This window comes from Cucumis melo, chromosome 6 (assembly GCF_025177605.1).
Source record: "Cucumis melo cultivar AY chromosome 6, USDA_Cmelo_AY_1.0, whole genome shotgun sequence".
NCBI classification, from domain to species: Eukaryota; Viridiplantae; Streptophyta; class Magnoliopsida; order Cucurbitales; family Cucurbitaceae; genus Cucumis; species Cucumis melo.
The window spans coordinates 8,741,464-8,757,424 of NC_066862.1; the positions used below are offsets into that span (position 1 = coordinate 8,741,464).

A 15,961-nucleotide genomic window follows, 5' to 3' on the forward strand; every position below is an offset into this window, starting at 1 on the left:
TATGTCTATAAGATCGCCATGTTAATCGTAGTAACTATAATTGATGAGTAACAGACGAAACAGTGATTTGTGTGATCACGAAGATCTTTAGAGGGATCTAAAGACATTGTCAAAGATATTCACTCATGTGTACAAGGGGAGCCTGAAGCTAGACATCGTAAAGATAAGTAATTCAGGGGGAGCCTGGAGTCTGATGTCAAGACGCATGTCATTAAGTTATATTATTGAACAGAGTACCATAAGTTTTATCGATGAATATTGACTCAAGTGAATATTAATAAAGATTACTCATCAGGGCTGTACGCAGCTCCTCAGACATAGGCAATATTAGCTGAACTGGGTTAACAAAGTTTCATGTGTTATTCTCTTCTACTGTCTCTCTAGCTATTACAACTGTTATTAGCTTTAGTATTAACTGAAGACTTATTTGATTATCTCATTGTTTTTTCAATTGGTATCAGAGCGGGTTATTAGATCATGGGGATAATCAGAGAGGGACCATCAGCTTCTCGTCCTCCTGTACTGGATGGTAAAAACTACTCTTATTGGAAGCCTCGCATGGTATTTTTCATTAAAACCTTGGATGGAAAAGCATGGAGAGCACTTGTTGGGAGTTATGAACCTCCAAAGGTCACTGTGAATGGAGTATCAGTGCCAAAACCAGAAGTTGACTGGACAGATGCTGAATAACAAGCTTCAATTGGAAATGCAAGAACCATAAATGCTATTTCCAATGATGTGGATTTAAACGTATTCAAACTTATTAATTCCTGCACTACTGTTAAAGAAGCTTGGAAAATATTGGAAGTTGCATATGAAGGAACTTCTAAAGTGAAGATATCTAGATTGCAGTTGATAACTTCAAAATTTGAAGCCTTGAAAATGACTGAAGAAGAGTTAGTCTCTGAATACAATGAGAGGGTTCTGGAGATAGCTAATTATTCGCTACTACTTGGTGAAAAGATATCTGAGTCCAAAATTGTTTGCAAAGTGTTACGCTCTTTACCCAGGAAGTTTGACATGAAGGTCACTGCCATAGAAGAAGCCCAAGATATAACGGCGTTAAAACTTGACGAGCTATTTGGGTCGCTACTTTACTTTTGAAATGACTATGTCGGATAGAGAAAGTAAGAAAGGTAAGGGGTTTGCCTTTAAATCAACTTATGAACAGGAGACCTCTGTAAATCAGTTTGGTAATCAAGCTAATCAAGATGAGTCAATAGCTCTCTTAACGAAGCAATTCTCTAAGATGGCCAGGAAGTTCAAAAGTCTGAATACTGTTGGAAGAACTGAAAAAACTGGAAGACATGATGATGAGAACTCTACAAGAAACGTTAATGACCTCTCTTACAGAAGAAATAGCGACCATGGTAAGAAAAAGGAGGATTTAGGGAGGTCGTTTAGATGTAGAGAATGTGAGGGGTTTGGTCATTATCAGGTCGAATGTCCCACTTATCTCAAAAGACAAAAGAAAAATTATTATGCTACCTTGTCTGATGAGGACTCAGATGATGACAAAGATGATCATGGCATGAATGCTTTCACAACGTGTATTACAGAAATCAACTCTGAAGTTGATAGTGAGTGTTCCGATAATGATGAGGATGAAGAGCTAACACTTGAAAAACTCAAAATGCTAAGGAAGGAAGACTTAGAAGCCAGAGCTATTCAAAAAGAAAGAATACAAGATTTGATGGAAGAAAATGAACGGTTGATGGGAGTCATATCATCTCTGAAAGTAAAATTGAAAGAGGTTCAGAATGAGTATGATCAGATAACTAAGTCTGTGAAAATGCTGAATTCTGGAACTGATAGCTTAGACTCAATCCTGAACTTAGGGTAGAATGATTCAGGTAAAGATGGCCTTGGGTTTGATGCTTCAACTAGGAGTGTCAAGATTACGCCAGAATTAAAATTTGTTCCAGCTTCAGTAAAAGAAACAACAGAACCAAGTTGTAAAAAGTTGAGTACTGATACAGGTGCTACATTTTCTAGATGGGTCTATTATTATTGTGGTAAAAGAGGTCATATTCGATCATTTTGCTATAAATTACTAAGAGACAGGAGATCAGCAGAAATCAAAACTTATAAACCAGTAAAATAATTGTATGTTCGCCAAAAGGAACAATAATGTAAGGGGAACTTACATGATTTGGAGAGTGAAGACTTCTAAGAAGTGCAATGTTGCATTTACAACAGTTCAATCCCATGTTGATGCTTGTTACTTTGACAGTGGATGTTCAAGACATATGACTGGCAATCAATCATTCTTTACTGAATTAGAAGAATGTGCCTCAGGTCATGTTACTTTTGGAGATAAAGCCAAAGGAAGAATTATTGCAAAAGGAAACATTGACAAAAGTAATCTACCCTGTCTTAATGAAGTTAGATATGTGGATGGATTGAAGACAAACTTGATTAGTATAAGTCAACTATGTGACCAAGGATACAGTGTAAACTTTAACAACACTGGTTGTGTAGTTACAGAAAAAAATAATCAAGTGTTCATGAGTGGCAGACGAGAAGCAGATAACTGTTATCATTGGAGTTCCAATGGTTCAAACATATGTCACTTAACTAAAACTAATCAAACCTGGTTATGGCATTGGAAATTGGGGCACATTAGCTTGAGAAGTTTAGATAAAGTTATCAGAAACGAGGCGGTTGTAGGCATTCATTCGTTAGACATCAATGACAAATTCTTTTGTGGTGACTGTCAAGTTGGAAAACAAACCAAAACTTCTCACAAAAGGCTAAAGGAATGTTATACATCAGAATTCTTGAACTCCTACATCTTGATCTTATGGGTCCCATGCAAACTGAAAGTTTTTTTGGGGGGGGGGGGGGGGGAGGGGGAAAGAAGTATGTGTTATTTGTTGTGGATGACTACTCTAGATTCACACGAGTTCGGTTCTTTAAAGGCAAATCAGATACTGTTAAATTATGTATCAGTCTATGTTTGAACTTGCAACGTGAAAAGGGACAAAAGATAATCAGAATCCGCAGTAATCATGGGAAGGAATTTGATAATGAAGATCTTAATAATTTCTGTCAGACTGAAGGAATTCATTGTGAATTTTTTGCTCCCATAACTCCTCAACAAAATGGAGTAGTTGAATGAAAGAACAAAACGTTACAAGAAATGGCTCGAGTTATGATACATGCCAAAAATTTACCTTTGAATTTTTGGGCAGAAGCCGTAAACACAGCATGTCATATTCATAACAGGGTCACTACACGATCTGGTACGAAAGTCACATTGTATGAATTATGGTAGGAAAGGAAACCAAATGTTAAGTATTTTCATATTTTTGGAAGTATTTGTTATATTTTAGCCGATAGAAAGTATCATCAGAAGTGGGATGTGAAATCTGAGATCAAAGGATCTTTCTTGGATATTCTCAGAATAGTCGAGCGTACAGAGTCTTTAATATTAAATCCGGAACTATCATGGAAACAATCAATGTTGTGATTAATGATTTTGAATCTAATGTCAACCAGTTTAATATTGAGGATGATGAGACCCATGTTACACCTGATGTTACTTCTACTCCTCTTGATGAAATGCCTAAAGGTGATTCTTAGCCAGACAGTAGGAAGACTAATTCAAAGAAAATAACTAATGAATCCATGAATGATGAACTCGTGCTTGTCCCCTCTGCACATGTAAAAAAGAGTCATCCTCCAAGTTCCATAATCGGTGATCCGTCAGTTGGAATCACAACCAGAAGAAAAGAGAAAGTATACTACACGAAAATGATTGCTGATTTATGTTACGTGTCAGCAATAGAACCCACATCTGTTGAGAATGCTCTTAAGGATGAATACTAGATACATGCTATGCAAGAAGAATTACTTCAATTTAAGCGTAACAAGGTGTGGACCTTGGTTCCCACGCCTGATGGGGTTAACGTTATAGGAACTAAGTGGATTTTTAAGAATAAAACTGATAAATCAGGGAATGTAACGAAGAACAAAGCTCTTCTGGTGGCTCAAGGTTATGCTCAGGTAGAAGGTGTTGATTTTGATGAAACCTTTGCACCTGTGGCTACACTTCAAGCTATTCGCCTTTTGCTCAGTATATCTTGCTTCCAAAAATTTAAATTGTTTCAAATGGACATTAAAAGTGCGTTTCTGGATGGATACTTGAATGAAGAAGTCTATGTAGCACAACCTAGAGGGTTTGTTGATTCCAAATTTCCTTAATATGTCTATAAACTTAATAAAGCTCTATATGGATTAAATCAAGCACCTAGGGCGTGGTATGAACGACTAACAATGTATCTTGGTGAAAGAGGATATTCCAGGGGTGAAACTGACAAGACACTATTTATAAATAGAACCAACACTGATCTCATCATAGCTCAAATTTATGTTGATGACATCACTTTTGGTGGATTTCCTAAAACACTTGTTAATAATTTCATTAACATAATGAAGTCAAAATTCGAAATGAGCCTAGTATGCGAACTGTCTTGCTTTCTGGGGTTGCAGATCAAACAGAGAAGTGAAGATATGTTTATATCACAAGAGAAGTATGCCAAGAACTTAGTCAAGAAGTTTGGTCTGGATCAGTCACAATACAAAAGGGCTCCAGCTGTGACTCATGCTAAAATTACCAAGGATACGGTAGGTACTGCAGTCGATCTTAAATTGTACAGAAGCATGATTGGAAGCCTCCTACATTTAACAACAAGCAGACCTAATATTGCCTATGGTGTGGGATTATGTGCTCGGTATCAGTCAGATCCACGTACCTCTCATTTAAATGCAGTTAAATGAATAATAAAAATATGTTCACGGAACAACTGATTTCAGGATTCTGTACTCCTACCATACATCCTCTGAACTGGTGGGTATTGTGATGCAGACTGGGCAGGTTCTTCTGATGATCAAAAAAGCACTTCTAGTGGATGTTTCTTTCTTGGGAATAATCTTGTTTCATGGTTCAGTAAGAAATAAAATTGTGTATCTCTATCAACAGAAGAAGCAGAGTATATAGCTACAAGGACTGGGTGTACTCAAATGATATGAATGAAAAATATGTTGAATGAATATAGGATTATCCAAGATGTTATGACCTTATATTGTGATAATATGAGTGCCATAGATATATAGAAAAATCCAGTCCAGCATAATCGCACTAAGCACATCGATATAAAGCATCACTTTATTAGAGAACTCATTGAAAATAAGGTTATTACATTACAACAAATTCGCTCGAATTCACAATTGGCTGACATTTTCACTAAACCCCTTGATGCAACCACGTTTGAGCATTTACGTGCCTGTTTAGGAGTTTGTAAAATATAGCTCCTTAATTAGCTAAAATGACGGAGCACTTTTGCACGTTCCGTAATGATGGATTTTTCTACGCCAAAATAGGGATTAACGCCTATTTCTTCGGCTTCCGTGGTAATCCTTCTTGGTAAGAGAGAGTAATTAAGAAGGCTTCAGGGCTTTTTAAGCTGCACGTTTCATTCTCGGATCGTCAGACTTCTTCATCTTCTTATGTTCAACTGTGATTTTGGTTGAAGTTTATTATTCCTAAGAAGATTCAACAATGGTGAACACTTGTAAGGGAACCTACACTGACAAGTCCACTGAGGAAGTGCTTAAAGCTTCGAGTCCAAGAGCAGCTGTGCATGGAATACGAGTTTGTGGGCAACGATTCAAAAGCACTCCGCCATGGAGACATATAAACTTCCGTCTGAAAAAGCACATGCAAACATTCCTAGTGGTTCGACTAAATCGATACACGAAGAAATAGTTTCTGGAAATGTTATGAAAGATGCCGAAACTGCACCAACTGTATCTGAGGCTCATCTCTCTGACATGGACTCTGATGACCTAGATGATGTTCCTCTGGCCCGATTAGTGAAGAAGGTTACTGCATCTGATGTTGTTCCTGAAAAATCTGCTGATCGTGTCTTGTTTGATCACACTCAAGAGAGTTCGTCATCTGAGGGTGTGTTCGTCCCTACCCCTGATCTTCATCAAACGTCTTCTGTAGAACCAGGACCATCGCTTTATTCTTCTCCAATTCAGTCTCCTATTCTGGACATTGTTGCTCCGTCTGATTCACATGCTGCTTTGTCTGCTGCATCTAGCGTACCTGAAGGAGGAACTGAAGCTCGAAGTGAAGAAACCCCTTTTGATAATGTCGACGGTGTTGAGACTGTTGCCCTTGGTGATCATAATGATGAAGTTTCTGTTGCTGATACTGTCGATTCGAGTGCTCAACAAGAAACTCTACCAGTTCCTACAGAACCAAAGCCCTCTAAGAAGAAAGGTCAACAAATTCGACGAAACATTACTACCAAAGATGGTCGAAAGAAAATTCCTCTCAATATTCCATGTCCCAATTGATGGTATATCATTTCATCTTGAGGAAAACGTACAATGTTGGAAATTTGTTGTGCAACAGAGGATAGCAGACGAGGTAAATATTTCAGACAAACATCATTCATGTGTGAGCATTATGAATCTGATTGAGAAGGCTGGATTGTCTAAAACCATTTCGTATGTGGGTCCGTTCTATCCTCAACTTATTAGAGAATGTATAGTTAATTTGCTAGCTTTCAATGACCTAAGTAGCCTGGATTATCAGACGGTTCATATTAGGGACTTTAAATTTACAATTTCTCCTACTGTGATAAATGGTTTTCTGGGAAATGTTGTTTCAATTAACTTTTCTCCATCATCCCCGTCAACTGATGTTTTGGCTTCTGTATTGTCTGGAGAGACATTATCCTCTTGGCCTGTGAATGGTATACCTGCAGTTGCTCTAAGTGTTAAGTATGCCATACTGCATAAGATTGGTATTGCCAATTGGTTTCCTTCATCCCATGCCTATAGTGTTTTTGCTGCGTTAGACACTTTCTTGTATCGCATCTGCAATGATGACAGGGTAGACGCTGGTGCATTTATCTATAATCAGTTGTTAAGGCATGTTGGATCATTTGGGGTCAAGCTTCCGATTGCTCTACCCAAGTTCTTTTATGGTTTACTGCTACACTTAAATGTTGCTGTATTAACCACCTCGAACGCACCTGGTCCTGATCCTAAGACATTATCACTGAGCTATAGACTCTTTCAGGGCAGTCATGTGCCTGACATAGATCATGATGTGCATCCATCTCGAGGGCCTCGATTGTTTGATACGACAGACTGGGATGAAGCTACTTATGGGTTCTTTGTTGATAAGGAGTTGGCTTCCAGAATTCTTAATTCCTTTATAGCCGAGTCTCGTTCGCTATCTACTACCATTAGTCTGATGTCTGAACGACATTTGGAAATCGATTCTCTTATTCGTCATCTGAAGACTTTTGCTCCATCCTCAAGTCGAGGGGACCCTAGTGCTGATTGATGTATTTTTTTTTCTGGTTCAAAGAGGGAGTTGGTGGTAATTGGTGGTGATGGTGCAGGCTGATATTGTTGCTCTTTTTGTTGTTTTTGTTCGGTTGAAGATTGTTTACTCTGTACGTTGTTTGTCTTTTAGTAACAGAAGTTGTTTTATTGTTTTTTATATGACTGAAGAAATTGAAAACATTTTGTTCGTATTTTGAGAAATGATTTCATCAGTGCTGAAGTTTGTGGTTTATGACACATTGTTATCACTTGAATGTGTGACACAGTTGAACCAGAAAAGAAATTCTTTTTAGACAAAAGGGGGAGTTTGTTGGAGTTTTTGTCTAAAAGATTTTATGAAATATCTTTGACTAAATATCTTTGATTAATGAATTAAAAGATGAGATATTTAAGAGATAAAAGATTTCCTACTATTATAGGAATCTTGTTGAGAAAAGAAGATTTATACATATATTATATATGTGTATAAATAGGACATTACGTAGTTGTTCCGCGTGTGACGAGGAAACGGAAAAACACAAGTTGAAGAAGATCTTTCACGTCAGGGTCGTCTGCAGAAGCTACTGGGTTCCAAAGGTACGATGATCTTATGTCTATAAGATCGCCATGTTGATCGTAGTAACTATAATTGATAAGTAACAGACAAAACAGTGATTTGTGTGATCACGAAGATCTTTAAAGGGATCTAAAGACATTGTCAAAGATATTCACTCATGTGTCTAGGGGGAGCCTAAAGCTAGGCATCGTGAAGATAGGTAATTCAGGGGGAGTCTGGAGTCTGATGTCAAGACACATGTCATTAAGTTTTATTATTGAACAGAGTATCATAAGTTGTATCGATGAATATTGACTCAAGTGAATATTGATAAAGATTACTCATCAGGGTTGTACGCAGCTCGCCAGACGTAGGCAATATTAACCAAATTGGGTTAACAAAGTTTCATGTGTTATTCTCTTATGTTGTCTGTCTAGCTATTACAACTGTTATTAGCTTTAGTATTAACTGAAGACTTATTTGATTATCTCACTGTTTTTTCAGAATCTATGATTATAAGATTGATAGTACAAACTACAAAGTTTATGACAACTAAGTTATGTTCATGTTAGCATTTGATTAAGCATATTGTTTAGTTAGTTACTTATTGTGAAATTTTAAATAGTGTGTGTCATTGTCATACAATCAATCGTAACATAGTATAAGCTATTAATAACATTAACTAGTGTATTGACGTAACAATTCAAGAAATGAAAAATGAATAATTGAATTAATAAGAAGAATTAAATGATCAACAAATATTTTGGTCTTTAAAGAATACGAGTCAAGAAATCTCAAAAAAGAACGATATATGTTGTCCAAATTAACAAATCAAGGAAGTTGGCATTAACTGAAGTGAAGTGAAATAAGGCTTCATTTAAGTTCAAGCTCTTTCGAATGGGGTTTCATTTACTATTGAATGCTACTTCTTTGGAATATCATGAGAAACAAATTAGAATTTATGGTGTCTAGTAAATGTATTTTCAATTTTAAAGTTCTTTTTATGTGTTTTTAGGTTACATTTACTTGTGACTATGGTTATGATTAAGATAAAATGTTACAAACTCTTGAATATCTCATAGAATGTCTAGGATTTTATTGTAAGGATATACAAACTGATGTAATTTGTATTGAGAGAAAGAAACTTAAAAGTACGTGTTTTTGACCTCTTTTAGCTTAGAGCTAAGTTTCTTTTTAATTCTATGAAGTGTAGGTAATATGCTTAGAATCATTTAAGCTTTATCTAATCTGTGATTTATTTAATTATCTAAGGGTTTGATTTCTATATTGTTTCAGGATTTTTAAGTACTACATTTAAAGGTGTTGTTCCTCAGCAAAAGTGTTAGATCCAATTCTATGGATCGATTTTAGTACATCATCCCAAACTGAGAGAGATGGATAGGTTCAAATTATAAAAAAAAAAAATGCAACAAATTTGGTAATAGAAATTTAGGTGACAAAGATATTGATGTAGTGCTAAGCAGGGGGGTTGGAGGGTGGAGCTTCAAGGGGAGACTTCCTACAAACAGGGCAAGAAGCTTTCAATCGGAGCCATTCATCAATACAACATTCATGGAAACAATGTTGGCAATTGGGTATACTCTTCACAATCTCTTTGGGCCGATATTGGGCCAAACAAATTGGGCAAACATTGTTATTGGGCTTTGGTAGGCTTAAGCTTTCATCCAATACAAATTTTGGGTAGGAATCAATTGTCAGCCCATTTAGGCCCTGAGAAGATACGATCCAATGGGCTATATTGCTGGAATTACTACGTGTCCTACGAAAATTTATTTTGAAACAGAGGCAGCACAAGAGACCCAAAAAGCATATGACAGCAGCTACCACTCCCATTGCTATAGACACAACATTGGCACCAACTCTTGATCTACCTGAAAAAAAAAAAAAAAAAAAAAAGCAAAAACATTTTAGACTTTTTCACGTGGAGGTTACAAATATAACAATCAAACTTAGAATATTGACATATATAACAAAATTAAGAATAATAGTAGAGTATATATGAAAGTCGATAATCAATTATTTGATCTCCACACTAAAAATGGTTACAAGATCTTTGGTTAGAATATAGAGTAGCTAACTTCAAAAGTTTGAAAATTTTGTACACCTTGAGAGTTTGTACATTGAATTCCATTGCTTGAATTGGATTTGAGTTCACATCTTTGACCAATTGATTCGCACCTACCACAATCAGGATTTTTCCATTTTAACAGAAGATCATCCCACAGCTTCGACGAATAAGAAGATAAAGATGGCACTGAAACAGTTTTTATCATAACACAGTTTGATTCAAACATGTTTATAAGTAATGGAGAAGATGAAGCATAGACTGTGTATGAAAGGCTACTTAGGCAATAAATTGGATCAATATACCAATATGGCATGTAACTAGATGAACAATTATAGAAGGCAAAACTTTGACTATTTTTCTTGACAAATGGTGATCCAGAAAGATTGAGGGAGAGAATCTTTTTAGGAAGACAATTGTCTGGATCATTGATCCTTATTTCTTGATGCATATAATCTATATTTTGAACAATGAAATCTCCAGAAGGAGGAAGATGAAGCAACGTTTCACCTGTGGGATGGCAAGACAAATCAAAGCCAGGATAGCCACAAGACTTTGGTTGGCCATTTACAATCCTAAAAGGGAACCGAATCGTCTGATAATCACCAGTACAGTGAGAATCAAAGCATAATTCAGAGGTGGTTGCTAGGTTGAAGAAGGAGAAGAAGAGGAGAAGAAGAATCATTTCTTACTAGGGAATAATGTTTAATGAGTACAGGCACATTGCAAAACTTCCTATGGATTACTAAATATTGAATATTCTCTTGGAAAATAGAATCCTTGGAGCACCAAATGGGATTAAACTAAAGCTTAAAAGTCAAGAAGGGGTTTTATACAATAAAATATGATTGATTGGAGCCAAGAAGCTCCAAACATGATGTAATCTTAGCATAATTGACAAGTAAACATGAAGGAAGAAGTTTTTTAAATCACCAATAAATTTGATAGATTATGGTAAACTTAACCACAAAATAAATCCAACAAAGTCAAAAGTAATTCCAGAAACATGTAGTTGGATTCACAAATTTGGAAGTTGTGGTTGAATCAATCAAGCATAGACAATGAAGTTTAGCCTGCATCAATGGAGCATGGAATTGAGAAATTTATGGTAATTGACCAGATCAAAGTCAACTATAAATGGAGACAAATTAATAATAACTTATCCTTGAGCCAATTAAATAAATATGCAAGCCACTTAATATTTATATATATATATATATATATATATGAAATTATTTTGATGACGTGAGGAATAATTTATCAACAAAACTGGTACCCACTTTTATATTATAGATTCAATCAAATATTCGTTGAAACAAGAAGGCAGTGGCTGCAGAAAAAGATCTAAAATACGGAAGAAGAATCGGCATTGAATCATAAAGAATCTGAAATAGTAGGCTTTGTTTCGATGGTATGGTATGTCATTGATATTCATGTCACCATCAATAAATTACTTTAAAAGAGAACAGAGGCCATGAAAGTAGATTAGATATACATAACAGACCACTCATATTTCCACGATTTTGGTATAAAATTATGTGATTTTGTTTTTTGATTCATCCCAAAAGTCACAAGTCAAAAGAGACAGACAGTTGTCCTTACACATAATCTTCTCTTTAAAACCTTCGGTTGCAACTTCCAAGAAAGGTTATATTAAGAATAAGATTAGCATGAAACACAATAATTTTCGATAAATTTTATTTTGTGGTGAGAAAAATAATCCTAGCTCCCTAGTAAATTTCTTGTGTAATTCTTGTTCCTTTTTTTATTATTTGCTGATGAGAATTTATCAACATCAAGGTAGTTTTAGTAGAAAACTAGCTAATTGAAAGAACCCATACATGATATCTCCCTGTCCTTTGTAGCGGGTTCAATAGCAATATTCATGAGAGCACCATCTTCCATTTGTTTATATGATGATGAAACCAACTCTATCAATATAAAAATTAATAAAAGTTGGAGAATAAATAATAACGAATACAAGGGATGGAATATATATAGGCCATAATGAGCCTTGACAAAAAAAAAAAAAAAAAAAAAAAAGAAGAGAGAGAGAGAGAGAGAGAGATAAAGAAGGGTATTAAGATTAGACAAATACCCTTAAAATAATTATTTTTAACACTCCCTCCTCAAGTTAAGGCATTAATGTCAATTAAATCCAACTTACTAATACATGAGTCAAAATTTTGTATGAGCAACAACTCTTAGTAAGAATATCAACAAATTGTTAATTTGATGGAACATACGTAATACAGATACTGCCACTATCAAGTTTCTCATTAATGAAGTGTCTATCAATCTCAACATGTTTAGTTCCGTCATGTTAAATAGGGTTATTAGCTATGCCGATAGGCTTTGTTATCATAGAATAGCTTCATAGGTAACTCATCGTTCGTTCTGGTCAAAGTCACACAGAACCTTTCGTAACCAAATCTCTTCACAAATCCTAAACTCATAGCTTGGTATTCAACTTCTACACTACTCCTAGCAACAACCCTCTACTTCTTGCTTCTACAAGTTACAGAGTTGCCCCACACAAAAGTGCAGCCTTATGAAGCAGACTTTCTATCAGCTACTGATTCTACCCAATTTTAGTCCATATAGGCATCAATGCACCTTTTGTTGGTCTTCTTGAACATCAAACTTTTTCCTTGAGTAGTTTTCAAATATCTCTAATAGGGTTCAGAGCTTTCATGTGTTCTTTGTACGGTGCATGCATAAACTGACTCACTGTACTAACTACATAGGAGATATCTTGTGAAGCTCGCTTCTAGAATAGAAGGAAGCTGTAAAATTACTAAGTATAGGTACTACGCGTTCTAGGTGAGAGAAGTTAAAATAACTAAGTTGAAGAATGACGCGTTGTGAGGAAGGAGCATGTGTTCTGGTTAGGCGACGCGAGGAAGGAAAATACGCAAAGTTAGGCGTTGTACTAAGTAAAGATAACGCAAGAAGAGTTGTTTAGTGTGTTTTGAGCTAGGCGAGGAAAGGAAGATTGACTCATTAATCAAAATTAGTCAGCTAAACACTTGTTAAGCTAAAATTAAACATGATTAAAGAAAATATTAAATCTACACGTATAAGGCATTAAGTAGGAGCTGGCAAGGTAAGATGAGTTTAAGGATGATTAATCCAATTTAGGATTAGTATAAAGAGGCATCAAGAGTTCAAAGAAAGTCATAAGAAGTGCTAATTGTTGAAGCTCTGCCAAAAAACACCAGGCAAGGAGAAAAAGAAGAGTGTTAAGAAGGGAGGTTAGGAGAAAACGTATAACTTTTTGTGAGTGACACTTCCAAGAAAGAACAAAGATTTCTAAAGTTTTTCTTTCCAAGTCATGTCATGTTATGTATAGTTTAATGCATGTTATAAACTTGTCTATGTTTAATAAGAAAAACATGACCATTTGAAAGAATGTTTCCAATTTGAAAAGTTTTTTAGTTAAAGCATTTCATTTTATGTTGCTTGAATGAAATGCTTGTGTGCGAGTAAAGCATTAGCTTGATTCTATCATAAGTTAGCTATTATGTGCACATAAGAGTCAAGCCAACCATGCACATAGTGGTCCGCAAGGTGAGTAAAAGGTGGTGATGCGTTTGCGAGGTCTGTGTTTGAGTTAACCACCTGAGCAACTGGAACTAAACATGTAATCTCCAGGATTTGTTGATGATGATACTAGTCAACATAGTTGTCTATCTAGTCTAATATATGATAAATAGATCAACTTTCCCACTAATAGTTAATACTTTTCTTTATCAACAAAAACTTTGTCAATAGAACTTCTCAATTTTACATTGAACTCCATAGGTGTATCAGTCAGACAACATCCAATCATAGTACATTTTTCCTTCAACAAATCAAGAGTATGTTTCCTTTGTGAAATTGAAATTCCTTCCCATGATCGTGCAACCTCCATCCCAAGGAAGTATGTAACACTCCATAAATTTAAGGAACTTATTATGGGTATTACATTAAGTGGAATTGGAAGTTATGGAATTTATTAGGTGTTCGATTAATTAAAATTCGAAGTTAAGGAATATATATAGGTGTGTACATTTAATTAAAGATTATGGAGTTTGGTAGAAATTGTTATTAATTAAGACATGAGAGCCCAATATCCCAAGTTTTTCAAATATCAGAACTTTCGAGAACGAAAGTTTCTTAAAGGAGGGAGTATTGTAACGCCCCAAAAATTAAGATAATTTTGGAGTTAATTATCTTAATTTTGTTTAATTTATTTAATTTATTGGGCGTTATTTTGAATTCACTTAATGAGGATTATTTAATTTTTGTGGGAATTGAAATTAATTAAATATTTGTTGGATGAATATTTAATTAATTAGAGATTTTGGCATGTGGTGTTAGTTGAGTTTTCGATTAAATGGTAGGTTTAAAGGATTAAGTAAAGTTGTGGATTTTTAGTGTTGTTAAAGTTGAATTAAATTAAATAATTTTGGATGTTAACCAATTGCTAATTTCATTGATTAAGATACTGAAATTTCCTTTTATGATTAGGATCAAGTTAATTGGAGAATTTTTACTGTCAGCTAGGGAGTACTTTGTTTGGCTAAAATCTACAGATAAGAGATTCTTGTACTAGACTTTCGAACTGAATTTAAGAGACCGCATGTAATTATGATTATGCATTGATGATAGCTAAAAATGCATAACTTGATGCTATTAATAATGACTATCATTATATTGATGATTAATGATGATGACTGATATTATGTTAATGACTGGTAGTGTGTTGATGATGATGACTCTTGATTTTGATGTTAATACATGATATATTAATCACATGATTAAGGACGTTAAGATTAATATTCATGTCTTGTTTATGATGTTTATGATATGCTACATGTTATGGATGGACATTCTGTTAACTTTGTTTATTAGAATCGTACCCACATGGGTGTCCCTCGGGATCACCACTTTTTTATAACTATGTAGTTCGACGGGATTACTAGTCCAATATGACATAGACATGATTACGAGTGATTCGGCGAGATCACTCACTGCCCGATTGTCTTAGTGTTTCCTTCAGGTACATTAAAGACCAGTTTGTCCTAGGTGTTCATTTGGGTTCACCGAAGACCAAATATGTTCCTACAGGATCACAGATTGCACGTGTTCAGGAACGTGCCAGTTTAGGGTACTTCTTTACAGGACTCTAATAGGAAGTTAACAGACACCTAGCGGGACTAGTAGTAGGTCCCTTACTGAGTATATGTTTATACTCACTCTTTCTATGTTTAATATTTCGAGCAAAAGTAAAGAAAGAGGAAAGTTGGCTAGCGACAGAGAAGGATTCGTGACATGTCATATGGGGATTCAGTTTTGTTTTCGTGTCTATATATTAGTATTTTAGTATTCTGTCTTAATGAAAATTTAGTCTTCCTCCTTTCAATAAAGTGTCTCTTATTATTGTTTTTTTTTTTTTTTTGTAATGACCTCAGCTTAATATAAAGAGTTGGGTCGTTACAAAGTACTTCAAATTCTCTAAGTCCTTAATCTTAAACTCGTCACTCATCTTCCTTTTTAACCTGATAGTCTTGGTAGTATCATCCCTTGATAAGACAATCTCATCAATGTACAATCAACACAACAATTTTTTCTAGATTCAGATCTCTTTGTAAATAGCGTACGATTAAAGTGTCCTCTTGTGTAACTTTGGAACTTAGCAAATATGGTGAATCTATCGAATCAAGTCCTGGGAGATTGTTTCAAGTCATAGATAGGTTTTTGAAGTTTACACGCTTAATGGTTAAATTGGACCTCAAATTCTAAAGGAGAACTCATGTACACTTCTTGTTCCAAATCATCATTTAGTAAGGATTTTTTACATCAAGTTGGTGAATAGGTCACTCCTCATTAACTGCAACGGACAGAAGGGCCCTGGCTGTGTTTAACTTTTCCACAGGTGAAAACATCTCTGAGTAGTTTATTCCATACATCATAGGGTTCTTTGT

At 35.2% G+C, this 15,961-nt stretch overlaps 3 protein-coding genes across 4 annotated transcripts; 2 read left to right on the forward strand and 1 right to left on the reverse strand.

The window, feature by feature from the left end:
- The first annotated feature begins 4,278 nt into the window (after nt 1-4,278).
- LOC107990507 (uncharacterized mitochondrial protein AtMg00810-like) lies at nt 4,279-4,782 on the forward strand. The gene has a single exon (XM_017043921.1). The coding sequence runs from the start codon at nt 4,279-4,281 to the stop codon at nt 4,780-4,782; it is 504 nt and encodes a 167-aa protein (XP_016899410.1).
- Nucleotides 4,783-6,481: 1,699 nt separating this feature from the next.
- LOC103485747 (uncharacterized) lies at nt 6,482-7,369 on the forward strand. Its single transcript, XM_008443441.1, has one exon. It carries the CDS (start codon nt 6,482-6,484, stop codon nt 7,367-7,369), a length of 888 nt encoding a protein of 295 aa, XP_008441663.1.
- Nucleotides 7,370-9,205: 1,836 nt separating this feature from the next.
- On the reverse strand, nt 9,206-10,709 carry LOC103485698 (RING-H2 finger protein ATL22-like). Of its 2 annotated transcripts, XM_051086973.1 has the most exons (3): nt 10,503-10,709; nt 10,032-10,105; nt 9,206-9,798 (listed from the first exon to the last, which is right to left on the reverse strand). In XM_051086973.1, the coding sequence occupies exons 1-3, from the start codon at nt 10,675-10,677 to the stop codon at nt 9,763-9,765; spliced, it is 285 nt and encodes a 94-aa protein (XP_050942930.1). In that variant the 5' UTR covers nt 10,678-10,709; the 3' UTR covers nt 9,206-9,762. The 2 variants fall into 2 exon arrangements, with proteins under 2 accessions (XP_050942930.1, XP_008441616.2); XM_008443394.3 differs by having other exon boundaries at nt 9,230-9,798; nt 10,032-10,709.
- Between the last annotated feature and the right edge of the window lie 5,252 nt (nt 10,710-15,961).